Here is a 15,713-nt window from a genome sequence, read left to right on the forward strand (position 1 = left end):
AATGTACCCAACTGTTGATTTGGCCACACTTAAGGTTTTTGCTATCTCTTTTATAGATTTATGTTGTTTTTTCCAGCCTAATGATGGCCTCCTTCACTTGCATTGAGATCTCCTTGGACTTCATATTGGTAGCTCCAGTTGAACAGCTGCCAAATGCCAACTCAATACCTATCAACTGCAGACCTTTTATCTGCTTCATTTGTCTTGAAGTAATGAGGTCAATTAACTTCTTGTCAGCCAATTGTCCAAATACCTTTGAGCCCCTGAAAATGGAAGTACTTTGCTTAAAATGGCAATCCCAAATGGTAAATGCCATATTTTTGTGGAACTTCTTAAAATAAAGCTGAAAGTCTACACTTCCGTCATATCTTGATTGTTTTATTTCAAATCTATTGTGGTGGTGTATAAAGGCAAAATCACAAAAACTCTGTCATTGTCCAAATGACCTGACACATATATATATATATATATATATATATATATATATATATATATATATATATATATATGTATATATATATATATATATATATATATATATATATATATATATATATATATATATATGGAAGAAAAAACCAGACCAGAGGGTATCAAAGCGGCTCAGATTCGCTGATGAGATAAGATGAGATGCCATTATTGTCACTGTACAAGTACAATGAGTATAGGGTAAGACAATAGATATACAATAAAGGATGCAAATAAACATGATAAAAATATAAAAAGTATTCAAATGTCATAGAAATAAAGCAAAGTAGAAATAAAGTAGGAGTAAACACTGAGTGTTGAGTAATGTAACAGATCCTTTAAGATGCTGTTCCTCAGTCTGGTTGTACAGGTGTACAGGGTCCTGTAGCATTTACCAGAAGGCAGATGGGTGAAAATGCTCTAGCTTTGGAAATATTAGTGGCTTGGCAGATGCAGCGAATTCTGTAAATGTCTTCCAGTGTTGGAAGCTGTGATCCGGTGATTGTGCTCTTTCAATGATGCGTTGGACTGCCTTCCTATCCTCTGAGGTGCAGCATTAGTACCACACTGTTATAGAGTATGTGATTATGGACTCAGAGGTGCATCAGTAAAAGTTCAGAAGGAGCTGTTGGGGAAGCTGTGCATTCATTAGCCTTCTTAGGAAATGGAGCCTCTGTTGAGATTTTTTTGCCATCACACTTGTACTGATGGACCATGACAGGCTGTACTAATGTGGACCTAATGTGGGCTGTAAAATGTAAATTGTTGACTGCCTCAACCTGATGCTGATTGGGTGATGAACACTGTGATTTTGTTTTCTGAAGTCCAGGATCAGTTCTTTGGTTTTCTTGTAGTTGAGAGCCAGAGTGTTATTACGACTCCATGTCTCCAAGTTCTTGATTTCCTCCCTGTAGGCTGACTTGTTATCCCATGTCTGAGATCAGCACTATGAAGGTTGTGGCATCTGTGAACTTTGATTATGTGTCGAAGACGGATTGTGATCCGACCACACAAACCACATTCAGAGGTGGTCTGGGATGCATATGACAATATCACATAATGCCAGGTGTGAATGGGGCCCTAGACAGTCCAGAATCCAGTTGCATACATGTGCAATTAGGCCAAGATTATGAAGGTCGAAGCCTAGTTTGTTGGGGGGAATCATTTTGTTCATTTTTTTCTGTAGGCATATTGTAGTTGGTCTAGGGTGGAGTAGATGTGGCTTTTTTGTGGGCCAGGACTAGTCATCCAAAGCACTTCATGATTATGGGGGTCAGTGCTACCGTATAATCATCATTCTGGTTCTTAACAGCTGTTAGCTTTGGAACTGGAATGATGGTCACTGACTTGAGGCAGTGGCTTGTACTAGGGAGATGTTGAAGAGTTTGGTGAAAATTGCTGTCAGCTACCCAGCACCGTGCTTCACTACCCATCTGGGAACTCCATCTGGTCCAGAAGTTTTGTTAGGGTTGGTGTGGCTTAGGGCTCATCTCACTTTGTGGGAGCTCAGCACAAGTGATTGTGCATCCCCTACCAACATCAACTTATTGATGAGTTCACTATTGTCTCTGTCGAATCATGTGAAGCAGTTGTTCAGTTCATGAGAGAGATGTGTTGATTGTGGTTGTGCAGATGTTGTTGCTTTTGTAATCAGTGATGGACTTTATGCTTTGCCACAAGCGTCAGGGGTCTGAGCTGCTAAAGTGCACTTCGTTTTGCAGTTTATGGCAGTGCTGAAGCCTCATGCCTCCTGATGCCTTTCCTTAGGTCAGACCTGGCTGTTCTGTAGGCCCCCATATGACCTGCATGAAAGGCATGATAACAAGCCTTTAACAGGATGTTTGGACATCCTTGTTCATTCAAGGTTTCCAGTTTGGGAATGTGCAAATGTTCTGTACAGTGGTAACATTATCCATACAAAAGTTAATATAGGCTACAACGGAGAAGACATAAGTCTGTGTGAGAGCCCTGGTGGCATCTCGTGCAGACGGATCCCAATTAGTGTTATCAAAACAGTCCTGTAGTTCTGAGATGGCTCCCTCAGGCAAGATTGTTACAATTAGCATGGTTTGTTTTGATTTTGCAATGATGGGTCTGTACGCTGGTGCTAGGAAGAAAGAAAGGTGATCTGACCGGCCGACATGGAGGGGGATGCTTTGTAGTCATTCTTGTAGGTATATTTCCTGGTGGTTGGAAAATCTACAGGCAGAATAAAATCCCCTGCTATTATGAAAACACTGTCTGAGTGTGCGTTCTGTTGTTCACATATGGCATCATGAAGTTCAGCCTGTTTTAGCTTAGCATTAGCTTGTGCATTTATGATGACAACAGTGAATTGTCTCTGTAGATAGAAAGGTCTGCATTTTGACATCATGACTTCCAAGGCCTGAGAGCAGAATTGCTCAATAGTATTGCATCAGTCTTTTATATAAATACAAACACCACCACCTTTGTCTTTAAGTCCTTATGTTAGTGTGGCAGGAGTGCAGAACAGGTTTTAACACACAAGCCCATCAAGTTCATCTACTTGTAGAAAATTTGACTACGCCACCTGGGGGATTTTCACCCCAAACATCAAAGTTTATTATTAGGCCACACAGGTTCGCTTCTCTTATTTAAAAAAAAAAAAAAAAAAAAAAAAAAAAAAAAAAAAAGGTAGGCAGGAAACGTAGGTGTCGTATAAAAATGCAAAATTTATTCACACTGAATTCAACAAGATCGAAAAATTGCTTAATCAAATAGTTTATAATGAAATAGACGATCCTCCGCCCCGAGATAAAACAGATAAATTAAATAAACTAAAAATAAAGAAGAAACCAGACAGCAGCAGCGATCCCCTTTTATTAGTTGCGAGGTAACAGCGTTCTTGCAGCGCGGCAACAATAATCGCCCAGAACGAAAGGGAGGGAGAATCCTGCGGCAAATACGAATAACAAAACAGTGTCACTAATTACATGATCACCCGCTAAAATACCCCACTTGTAACCACATGCAAGACACTTACCAATGAGGACAAAGGTGCTTTATGATCCGTTCACAGGCCAAGCTACACAGCCTTCATATAACCCGCTGCTAAACTGAAGTACAGGGAACTGCACATTACTCAAACCAACCCCCAAATTGTCAAGCCCCAAGCGAAGCTAGATCTGTTTACTACAAAATTCAAATTAAATAAATAGGAGAAGAGTAATTATAAACCCACATTAGCAGATAAAGGGTAGTTAATTTTATTAGCTTGAACCTAAGTAGGTCAAAGGAAGAAAAACTAATTAACAAATAAAAAATTAGTAATAATGGGTAAAGAGCTAAATAGGATCAAAAACACAAGAAAACAGTGTAAATCTAAATTGTTGGGACAAGGTGTTACTGTTTTTTTTTTTTGTTTTTTTTTCCCCCAAGTTGTGACACTGTTTTGAATTTTGCTGTTTTGTTTTCCCAGTACATCCTACCTATTTCTAATGCATCCAGTGCTGTTGTGTGTCCTTTCCTCCTTACTGTCGAGCCTGTCTGTTGAGCGAGTTTAGTCTTCTGTTCCATCAGTCTCCATCAGTCACTGGGTGAGAGTGGGGATTGCACTCGTGACGCGACATGCGTTACACTTGCTTTTGCTTCCTCTCTTGCCGCTACCTGCACCTCCTCTTCTCCTGGATGGTGACCCAAGCAGGCTCTGTTGTCCATAGTAGCTCGTCTGGGATGTGGGGAGAAGGAGATGATTTGAAGCTTTTTAGTCCAATATCCAATAGTTGTGATTGGTTCTTTAATGTAAGTGTGCTTAAAAATAAAATGAGATAATAAAGATAAAAGAAAAAGTGGCATTTACATGGGGAGCCCTGGTCCGCTGCATCTGTGTGCAACACCATCTTGCTTGCATGCTCACATTGTCATACTTTGCCTTTATTTTGGTTTGCTTAGTTGTATTTGCTTTTATTTTGCTTTTGGTCTTTGTCTTGGTGTATGTTTTTGTTTTTGCCTTTTTTTTGTTTTCGTTGTTTGGTTTTGCCATTTTTATTTATGCAATTTGTTTCTTGTGATTTGCTTGTTAATGTCTTTTGAGTTCTTTTCCATATTCCGCCCCTTCTAGGTTTCGTTGTGTCTACCATGAGTGTAGCAAAGCGGAAGCATGCAGATGAGCCCATTTAGTTGATTATGTAGTGGTTTCTGTTGTCAGTTGCTCTTTTGTTTTTTTGCCCATTGAATTGATGTGGGGTCCTGTAATTCTCTTATACATTTTAGCCTTTCTTAAAACGAACTTTTTAATTGAAATAAATGATTATTTATTTTTTTAGAATTGCAATTGTTTAAATATAGCTCAGTGGTTAAGCTGTTAGACTACTGCTCTGAAGGTTGTTCAAATCCCGGTACTGCCGAGCTGCTACAGCTAGGCACTTGAACAAAGCCCTTAGCCCTCAGTTACATAAATGATATAAATATAAGTCACTGTAGATAACAGTGTCTGCCAGTTGTAAATGCAGTTCTTTGCTATTAGAGTGTCAGCTTATTCTCTTTGACCCTGCTTGCTGCTGTCTTTTAGCAGCTGCCCTATGTTTGCTTTTAGATATGCCAAAGTTTACCATAAACTGATTTGTTTACAATCATCTGAGTTGTGGGATGAATCATGCCTCTGTCCTGCTTTTTTTCCTATGTATTAAAATGAACCTTTGTTTGTGCCATAGTAGTGAGGTCAGTATTAACCTGGTTTGGGTTGCATTAGACTAGAGGTCTTGATCAGTTAAAATGTTATCATTGTAAACACTTATTACTATTGGTCACATTACAGAAGGCTTTGCCTGCCAAGATGGATCCAGCTAAGATGCACAATCTCCAGACTGATTTTTCCTCCGGTGGCCAACTTTTTGGTGACCATGAGCAGCTTCTTCAGTAAATGGCCACAACCGTACAAGATCTCCTCTGAGTCTGCAAGGGGGAACAACGAGCACCCGCAATGCCACATCTGGGCTTCTAATGTGAGTAATGTGACCCCTTCTGCAAACGCAGAAATGATTCCCAGCGCTTTCCTCTTGCACTTCATTCAACTGATTATCCATATGGACAATCTTCTCAGAGCCTGCAAAACCAGAACCACCTCCATCACCATTCCACATGTTCCTGCTCCTATATCTGAATTGGAATAAATAAGCATATTGGGTAAATTGTGTGAGAAATGTTATCTAGCGCATGTGATTGTGGTCTTAAAGGTCCGTCTTCAGTGCCCTCTGCTGATCTAATGGATCCCATAGCAGATGCATTTTAAAAGTAGAGGAAAGACCATCCATCATCTAGCACAATCATATTTTGTTTGTGAAGTTTATTTTTTTATTCTATCATGACGTATTGTCTTACATTATACATTATGTACTTGTTTGTTTATTGGTTGATTTGTTGATTTATGCTTATATACACTGGGGCCTAATAATATGAGAAGATATCACTCTTAGCTTCCCTTTTGTCAGGAAAATTGACATATCACAAATTGTTAGTGCCAATGAGAGAATTATATTACATTCTTGAAACATGCATGCTGCTGAATACAAAATATATTTCTATGGGCAGAGATAAGACACAACACTGATTATTTTTTTTCTGATTAGTTTAATCAGTTCTTATGCATATCCATGTTATGGACAGATTTAATTAGAAGTAAGTTTTATAAATATTATTTAGTTGATTATATTTGACAGTATGTGTCCAAATTCAACATTTTACAGCTAACATGATATATATGTTTGAAGATTTGAACAACTTGTTTCTTAAAATGATTGAGATGCCATTTTACCCATCATATTTTTCTTTGTGTTTAGTTCAGGTTTAAACAGAATAATATAACATTTAGGTGTAAATATACAGAACAGCAGAGCAAAACTAGAGGCCAAAATAGCAAATATCTCCACAGCTACAGTAAATTTTCCAGGAGAGCTAACATAAGCTGGAATAAAGGTTATCCACACAGCACAGAATATGAGTATGCTGAATGTGATGAATTTAGCTTCATTAAAATTATCTGGCAACTTTCTAGCGAGAAAAGCCAAAACAAAGCAGAAAAAAGCAAGAACTCCTATATAACCCAGCACAGCCCAGAAACCTATAGCTGAGCCCAAGTTGCATTCTAATATGATTTTTTCCTTGTAGTAGTTCATGTTCTTATAGGGGAAAGGAGGCGAAACTGTTAACCAAAGCACACAAATAAGGACCTGTACGAGAGTGAATGCAAGTACACTGAGTCTCTGCTGTAGAGGCCCAAACCATTTCATGATATTACTGCCTGGAAGTGTAGCCCTGAAGGCCACTAACACCACTATTGTTTTTCCCAGAACACAGGAGATACAGAGGACAAAATTTATCCCAAACGCTGTGTGGCGCAGCATACAGGACCACTGAGAGGGCCGTCCAATGAAAGTAAGTGAACAGAGGAAACACAGAGTCAGGGAGAACAGCAGCAGGAAGCTCAGCTCAGAGTTGTTGGCCTTAACAATGGGAGTGTCCCTTTCTATTAGAAATAAAATAGCTACTAACACAGTTAATGTAGCTCCAAACAAAGAAAAAAGTACCAGTACTATCCCCATAACCTCTGTAAATGAAAGAAACTCTATGACCTTTAACACACATTTATCTCTGTCAGCATTAGACCAAAATTCTCCTGGACACTGCTCGCAGTTATTTGAATCTGCAAAATAATCATGTTTATTATCATTAAGAAGCAAAATAAAGTTTAACTAATGGTTTTATTTATTAATACCATTGCTGAGGAACTGTATCCTAAATAATAAAAGGAGGATACACAATGTACAATTAACAACTTGTCTTTGAATCTTGGTAATGCTGAAATTACCTGTCTGGTTACTGATCTCTCCCTCTGCACATGGTATACAGTCGTAGCAGCAGACAGGCCTTCCTTTCTGTGCAGCTTTCCTGGTTCCTGGAGGACAGCTCTCACTGCACACAGACCTTGGCTTCTAATATGGACAATATATTATGCCTACAACCTTTGAATTATAAGGTTCTATCTGACAATAACATGCAGGTGTTAAGCCATAATTGTTTGTTTACTAATGAAATCCATGCAGATTTACAGCTTTGCACATTTTACTTTGAAGCACTATGTTGATGTAAAATGTTTCATGTATATTTAGTGGGATGTATAACATTTGCAAAAAATGTTATATAGGGCCTGATTTAACTTAAAAATATAATTTATTACAATTTAGATTATATTTCCTTAAAAAACTTAGAATTAGCAAACAATGTATGTACCTCTCTATTCTCTCCAGCCCAGACTATATCTTCAGCATTTAGGACAAATTGTTGTCCGGTTGGCAGAGAGGCATCATAATAGCCCACAACCTTAAACTGCACTTCTCCATTGAACCCTCGTTGCCAGTTAACCACATCATACTTTGCAGCCGTTGCCCCAGTGCTGTCAAACCAAACCTGTTCTCCTACTTTGGTGGTAAAATTTACACTTTTTAGCGACTTAACAACCTTTAAATCAAAAAGAAAACCACTATTTATTTAATGACGATATCACTCATGGAGATTTTGGCTTGATTTTCTTCTCTTCTTTGTGTTACCTGCCATGGTTGAATTGTTTTGTTTTTCTCACAACTCTGGTTTTCTGGGCATCTCAACAGCGTGTGTAGAGAATGTGCCACAGTATAGACCGCCTTGTAGACATTATTTGCATATCTCAATTCTGATATATCCTTACTGTAGTTTTTAAATTGAATCATATCTTCATATTTCTTGCAGTTGTTTTCAGTTTGAGATATGTTTCCCTCTGTATGCAAGCAAGGGAGTGCTGTTTGCCAAAATTCATTGACAGCATAGTGAGCAAAATTACCAATCTTCAATTTTCCCACATCAAAACCAATGGCTCCAGCCAATACATTGTAACTTGCTGGTGTTGCTAGATCACCAGCAGAAATCCATGCAACACCAATCATCTGGTAGCCAGTGAGATTATTTAATATAAGCTTGTCTATAAAAATGTTCATATCAAAGTAGGCGAGAAATACAATAATTACTTTGGCTGTGCCTTTCTTAATAATATCAGCCACTTTAACCATTTTGGCAGGATCTGACCGGTGAAACTTCTCTGAGTACTCAACACATATTCCCTCCTCTTTGGCTGCTTTCAGAAAAATGGCCATTCCATTGTTGCCATAGTCATTATCACTGTACACAGCTCCCACCCAAGACCAGCCAAAGTGCTTGACCAAATATGCCAGTGCTCTACCCTGGTAGTAGTCACTCGGTATGGTCCTGAAGAAAGAGGGGTACTCTTTTCTGTTGCTCAAACATTCACATGTGGCAGCATGACTTATCTGAGGACAGAAGGACAGGTAAAAAAAATAACTAAATCCTTTTTTTTGTTCATCTTACTCCAAAGTTTTTTTTTTTTTTTTTTTTTTTTTTTTACGTGTTTACTTGGTCCTAGCAAGAGAAAATTAGACAGGAGCCTGTTTTAACAGTGAAAGAACACAAAAGAAAATTCTAATATGTGAAAACAATGGTTATGTATTATGTACACTATAAATCCAAAAGTACACTCATGTAAATGATGCTGATAGAAAGAATAACATTCATTCAGTTAGCTTTACCACTCTAACCTGGTCAGGTTTGCGGTGGACACAGCCAATCCTGGAAACACTGGGCATGAGGTGAACATGTGACATGTTCATGCACTCTTTCACACTTAAGGACGATATAATGTTGCCAGCCTACCTATCTGCACATATATGGGCAGTGGCTGGAAACCCAGAACCCAGATGACACCCATACAAACATGGTGAAAGCATACAAAACTCTTTACAGACAGTAACCTGAGCACAAGATTGAACCCAGGACCCTAGGGCTGTGATGTGCCAATGGTACCCACTGCAGCACTAAGCCACCCATAAGAATAACATACATTGCTCAAAAACAAATACATATCTAGGATAAACATGCACATTTGTTGGAATATTAAACATAATTACTTGTTAGAATTGTGTCTCAAAGTAACATTGAGCTTCTCTTTTGAGGCTGAAGAGACTCATATCAGAGGATTGATGATTAGTAAATAGATAAAAAAAATAGATATATAATGACTTAATTGTAGAATGTATTCTATAAATGAAGATAATCATCTCATGCATGTTTAGGTGTGTTTTGTAGCTGTTAAATAAACTGTTATTAAATAATGATTAAAATAATTGATTCTTACCACTGGGATGTTAAAAGGTCCTGTAGTTTTTGTGAGTGCTATAGTAGGAGTAGACTCTGACTCCCCTATGATGGCTTGTACTACTGCTTGTCCAGAGCAGGCATCTGCTGTTATGTCCTGACCATTCATTAAAGACATGGCTGCCTTCATAGATAACAAGCCTGAGAGACAATTATCATAAATCTTGTAACCAAGTGAGATATTTGGGAGCAAGTTGTTGCTTCTGTTGATTTCATCAATTGCAAAAGTCATAGTCTGAGCAAGGCGGAATTCTCTGAGGTCAATTCTACAAATATACATAAAAATCATATGAAATTTCAAATTATTTAATATAAAATGAAAAAGTAATATAATGGAGAAATATAGATGGACTATAAAGCAGAAAATTACAGATTCCCCAAAATGAACACTATGTTTAAGGTGCCACTATAACAAACCTAATGCATATTAAAGGTTGAGGTTTTTCAGTATATGCCAGTGACTGCATCTGTGTACCACGATGAATTGAAAAGATAGCTCCAATTGTCACATCTCCATCTTTGGACAGCAGAGGATTTGCTGGGTTTTCCAGAATATGGCAATATTCTCCCTTTGCCATGCTAAGAGAAAGGAGTAGTACAAGGAATAACATCACAAAGTGTGTCCAGTACTTTTGTTGCATCAGTCCTCAAAAGATGTAGTCTCCATGTATTTATTGACATGCTCTAGATCTTCTGAGTATGACAATTCAGTTTGGACAAATCAGAGAGGTAGCGAGCTTTCTGATGTCATTAAGGAACAGGATGGTACCTGCAACTCTCAGTTATTTCTGGTTTAATTGATTCAATGCATACCACACAAATTATTTACAGCCAGTATTGTTGGCTTGTGCATGCTGGGCCTGCCTGTGCTGTCAAAAAATGTGGCCAATCTGTTTGCATTGCTGTATTTCTTGCATGCGTTCACTGATCAGTAGGGGAATATATAGTGTTCCTAGACCTCTTTAGTGACAGCTAGAAGCATGTATAAATATGTGAATTCTCTGAATTATGGTGTAAAATGTGGTGTATTTATATTAGTTTGTATTGTATTTCATTGACCAATTGACAGAATTAATGACATCTTGTGAAAATTAACAACAATAATGTAGTTTGTAACAGCTATTTGATATTGATATTAATTTCAATTATGGAACATTCAAGCCTGTCTCATCATTCAAGCCTGTTAGTATGGTTGAAATGTTAAATTGCATTTGTTACAACTGTAAACAAAATAAACAATTTATTTACTCCTGATTTAATTCTGCATTGCAAAATACAGTGGTGATGCTGTGTTTTAGACATTCAGGTCAATCCCTGCAGGTGTTCATGAAAGTATATTATGTTGCTGCCAGGTAGGTTTATTACAACATTTGTATGGCCCCCTATCAGATTGCTTTCCAGGTGCGTGCTTTTTTACAGGAGCATGTTTTGTCCCTTCTAAATCCCTAGCCAAACACAACCTTACCCCTTTCCCCACCACCACTACCCCCGCTAATTCCATTTCGAAGTTATTTTGTCTATAAAGGAGAAAATGAAAACATCACAGTACAGTTCAAACTATGCCTTCCAGCTCTGAAGAACCTGTCTTTATTGAAGAAAGAGGCATTTAAGCACAGAAATCACGTTAGCTAGTTTAGCTAAAATATTGTGTTAGAAAGTGCTTTGAAATTCCCTGATTTGCATGATCACAATTGTGGGTAAGGTTGCCAGCTGTGCTGAATTGGCTGGGAACTTCCAGTATTTTGGTAGAAATTAACACGATTCCCCCACAAAATCACCCCACTCCATCCATTCCCGGTACACTGGATGCTGTGAAAGCCAGTAAGAAGAGCTCCCCAAGGTCGATCGGTGAAACAAAGAAATATCATGGCCTGGATCAACATGTATTTTGAAATAGCCTAATGTACATACAGATGGTGTAGACTTTTTTTAAATGTTGTGTGTGATGGTGAAGACATTTTTCTTTGTACTTGTTAACATTAATTAATGAAATTGGAATGTGTAAGAAAAAAATGTACAAAGAGTGTACAAAGAACTGAACTGTTTGCTGAATCATATTTAAGGACATTGTTTAACGAAGATCATGTCGCAAAATTATATAAAAATTAATAATATTTTTGAGCTTTGAATTTTTGATTGGTCACTGCCTTTGGAGATGTGTGGAGATGTGAGCTCCATTGTCACATCTCATTTCCATCATGACTTCAGTTCTCTTTCAGTACTCTAAAGTGATGAAACTTTTCTCTTGACTTTATTTACATATGTGACCTTGAAGTACTTTGAAAGTAATCAGATTACATTACTTTCATATTGTGATACTTGGATCATGTTATTGATTACATTTTTTTATGAAGTAATTTGTAACTGTAATGGAGTACATTATAAAGTAACCCTCCCAACCCTGTGTATTTATTTATTTAATAGTTGTTTATTTGGTTGATTGGTTTATGGTTATACACATTGGGGCGTATTGATATAAGAAGATACTGTATCACACTTAACTTCCTTTTGTTGAGGAATTTTTGCCATATCATAAATTCTTAATGCCAGTAGATGATTGCCTTATGTTCTTGATTACAAAGATGCTGCTAAATACAAAATGCCTTTCTATGGAAAGACATTAGACAAAATTGCAATTTTACAAGTCACAAGTTTAAACTGTTCTCATCCATATCCATATTAGACTTAATTAGTTGTAAGATATCTAGATATTATTTAGTTCATAATATTCAACACTGTGTGTTTAAACATTCTTCAGCTAAAATAATGATGTACTCTATATGTTGGCAGATTTGTTTCTTAAAGTGATTTAGATGGCATTTTTCCCATTATATTTTTCTTTGTGTTTAGTTCAAAGAAAAGCTAAAACAAAGCAGAAAAAAGCACAAACGCCTATATAACCCAGCATGGCCCAGAAACCTATAGCTGAGCCCAAGTTACATTCTATAATATGATCTTTTCCTTGTAGTAGTTCATGTTCTTGTAGGGGAAAGGAGGAGAAACTGTTAACCAAAGCACACAAATAAGGACCTGTATGAGAGTGAAGGCAAGTACACTGAATCTCTGCTGTAGAGGCCCAAACCATTTCATGATATTACTGCCTGGAAGTGTAGCCCTGAAGGCCACTAACACCACTAATTTTTTTTCCCAGAACACAAGAGATACAGAGGACAAAATGTATCCCAAACGCTGTGTGGCGCAGCATACAGGACCACTCAGAGGGCCGTCCAATGAAAGTAAGTGAACAGAGGAAACACAGAGTCAGGGAGAACAGCAGCAGGAAGCTCAGTTCAGAGTTGTTGGCCTTAACAATGGGAGTGTCCCTTTCTATTAAAAATAAAATAGCTACTAACACAGTTAATGTAGCTCCAAATAAAGAAAAAAGTACCAGTATTATCCCCATGACCTCTGTAAATGAAAGAAACTCTATGACCTTTAACACACATTTATCTCTCTCAGCATTAGACCAATATTCTCCTGGACACTGCTCACAGTTATTTGAATCTGCAAAATAATCATGGTTATTCGTATTAGGAAGGAAAATAAATTTAATCTCATATGCTCATTTATTAATGCCATTGTTCAGGAATTGTATCCTAAATAATAAAAGGAGGATACACAATGTACAATTAACAACTTGTCTTTGAAAACTGGTAATGCTGAAATTACCTGTCTGGTTACTGATCTCTCCCTCTGCACATGGTATACAGTCGTAGCAGCAGACAGGCCTTCCTTTCTGTGCAGCTTTCCTGGTTCCTGGAGGACAGCTCTCACTGCACATAGATGTTCTAATGTGAACAATATATTAAAGCTAAAGTCATTACTTTTTGTTTGAGGTACAACTGTAACAATGTGTCCACATGTTAATAATCTATTTTTATTTGGATGTTTCGGAACCTTCTATTTATAAGGTTCTGTCTGACAGTTCCAAGATGATGTTGAGCCATAATCATATGCTCAGTGAACTGTTGTCCACTTGGCAGTGAGGCATCATAACTCACTGCCTTAAACTGCACTTCTCCACTGAACCCTCGTTGCCAGTTCACCATGTCATATTTTGCAGCTGCTGCCCCAGTGCTGTCGAACCACACCTGTTCTCCAAATTGGGTGGTAAAATTTACCTTCTTAAGAGCCTCAATAACCTTCAAAGGGTAAAGAAAACAAGTATTCAAACAAATATTCATTTCATGACAATATCAGTCGTGGACATAGCCTGCTTTGCTTCTCTTCTTTGTGATACCTGCCATAGTTGTATTGTTTTGTTTCTCTCACAACTCTTGTTTTCTGTGCATCTCAACAGGCTATGTAGAGAATGTGCTACAGCATAAACTGCATCGTAGATGTTTTTTGCATATCTCAGTTCTGATATATCGTCTTTGTAGTTTTTAAATGGAATCATATCTTCATATTTTCCTGCAGTAGTTTTCGGTTTAAGAAATGTTTCCCTCTGTATTCACGCAAGGGATAGCTGCTTGCCAAAATTAATTTACAACATAGTCAGCAAAACGTCTCCAGGTTACGTATGTAAACATGGTTTCCCGAGGGAACGAGATGCTGCGTCGAAACGCTGTGGGAACCCCTTCCGAGAATGAAGCAAGCGCTCACAGGGATGCCGGAACTAAGGCACTGAGACGCTGCGTCTCGTTCCCTCGGGGAACCATGGTTACATACGTAATCTGGATACGTTCCCCTTCAGGATCTCGAGCTACGTCGAAATGCTATGGGAACGAGTATGCCCACGCCACCAGACTTACAAATCCTTGCCCAGCGTGGAAGAGTACAGCTAGGGCGAGAGAACAGAAGAGCCAGGAGTGGCTCGCATGTCGAGGCCATAGAACCTGAGGAAAGTCAGGGTCACGGACCAACCTGCGGCGTTGCAGATGTCCTGCATAGGAACACCTTCCAGAAAGGCCTTGGAGGCCGCCCCACTTCTAGTGGAGTGAGCCTTGACTCCCAAGGGCGAGGGGAGATCAGAGGACTCATAGGCCAGAGAGATGGCATCCACAATCCACCGGCTGAGGGTCTGCTTAGTAGCAGGGAGACCCCTCTTAGGGGGACCATAGCATACAAGCAATTGGTCCACCTTTCTCCACAGAGCGGCTTTGTGGACATATGCGTCCAGTGCTCGCATGGAGGGCCGTCGAGAAGGGAAATCAGGTCCGAGAACCATACTCGGCCCAGCCAGAATGGGGCTACTAACCACAGACGGATCCCATCCCGGCACACTCTCTCCAGAACTCCCGGGAGCAGAGCAATCGGGGGAAGGGCATACAGATGAAGCCTCGGCCAAGTGGTATCCAGTCCGAGAGGAGCTGGATGAATCAGAGAGAACCAGAGGGGACAGTGCAACATCTCCTGAGTCGCAAACAGATTCACCTGAGCCTGGCCAAACACTCTCCGTATCTGCCTGACCACCTCGGGGTGAAGCCTCGTTCCCCGGGCCTCGATGTCTGCTCCCATATTGAGATGTCCAGGGGTGTAAACTGCTCTCAACTGGAGGAGTTTCCCCTGGAACCACACAAGGATCTGGTGCGCCAGCATCTAAAGGGGGCGCAAACACAGACCTCCCTGGTGGTTGACGTAAGAGACCACCGCTGTGTTGTCAGTGCGCACCAACACATGGCGATCTCTTTGGTCCTGGAGAAAGTGTTTTGATGCTAGAAACATGGCCAGCATCTCCAGGCAGCTGATGTGCCACGTGAGATGGCGGCTGCACCACAGACCGATGGTCTTGAGCCACCCCTGTAGGGGTCTCATGTACAGCAGGCCAAACAGTATCACGTAGGCCATCAGACCCAGCAGTCACTGGAACTGCTTTACAGTGAGTGACCGGCCTTCTCTCACTCTCGTGACTGCTGTGAGGATCAACTCGATCCGAGCAGGAGACAGATGTGCCTGCATCGTGGTCGAATCCCCACCATGTCCAATTGACCAATTGTCAATATAATTCAGTATGTGGATGCCCTGGAGTCGCAGAGGAGCCAGAGCAGCATCCACATACTTCGTGAGAGTGCGGGGTGAGAGTG

The 15,713-nt window shown here is 39.4% G+C and overlaps 1 protein-coding gene across 1 annotated transcript; it reads right to left on the reverse strand.

Moving 5' to 3' along the window:
• Positions 1–6,215: 6,215 nt before the first annotated feature.
• LOC113534729 (extracellular calcium-sensing receptor-like) lies at positions 6,216–10,328 on the reverse strand. Its single transcript, XM_026927685.3, has 6 exons — positions 10,105–10,328; positions 9,668–9,953; positions 8,034–8,786; positions 7,717–7,944; positions 7,295–7,418; positions 6,216–7,129 (listed from the first exon to the last, which is right to left on the reverse strand). Exons 1-6 carry the CDS (start codon positions 10,326–10,328, stop codon positions 6,216–6,218), a joined length of 2,529 nt encoding a protein of 842 aa, XP_026783486.2.
• Between the last annotated feature and the right edge of the window lie 5,385 nt (positions 10,329–15,713).

The sequence above is a fragment of the Pangasianodon hypophthalmus genome, chromosome 6, assembly GCF_027358585.1.
Source record: "Pangasianodon hypophthalmus isolate fPanHyp1 chromosome 6, fPanHyp1.pri, whole genome shotgun sequence".
NCBI lineage: Eukaryota > Metazoa > Chordata > Actinopteri > Siluriformes > Pangasiidae > Pangasianodon > Pangasianodon hypophthalmus.

Coding starts and splice junctions, on each gene's coding strand:
- LOC113534729 (XM_026927685.3), bottom strand. CDS start 10,328: ATGCAACAAAAGTACTGGACACACTTTGTGATGTTATTCCTTGTACTA. Junction 7,945..8,033: donor AAACAATTCAACCATGGCAG/GTAACACAAAGA, acceptor TTTGATTTAAAG/GTTGTTAAGTCGCTAAAAAG. Junction 7,419..7,716: donor GGGCTGGAGAGAATAGAGAG/GTACATACATTG, acceptor TGTCCATATTAG/AAGCCAAGGTCTGTGTGCAG.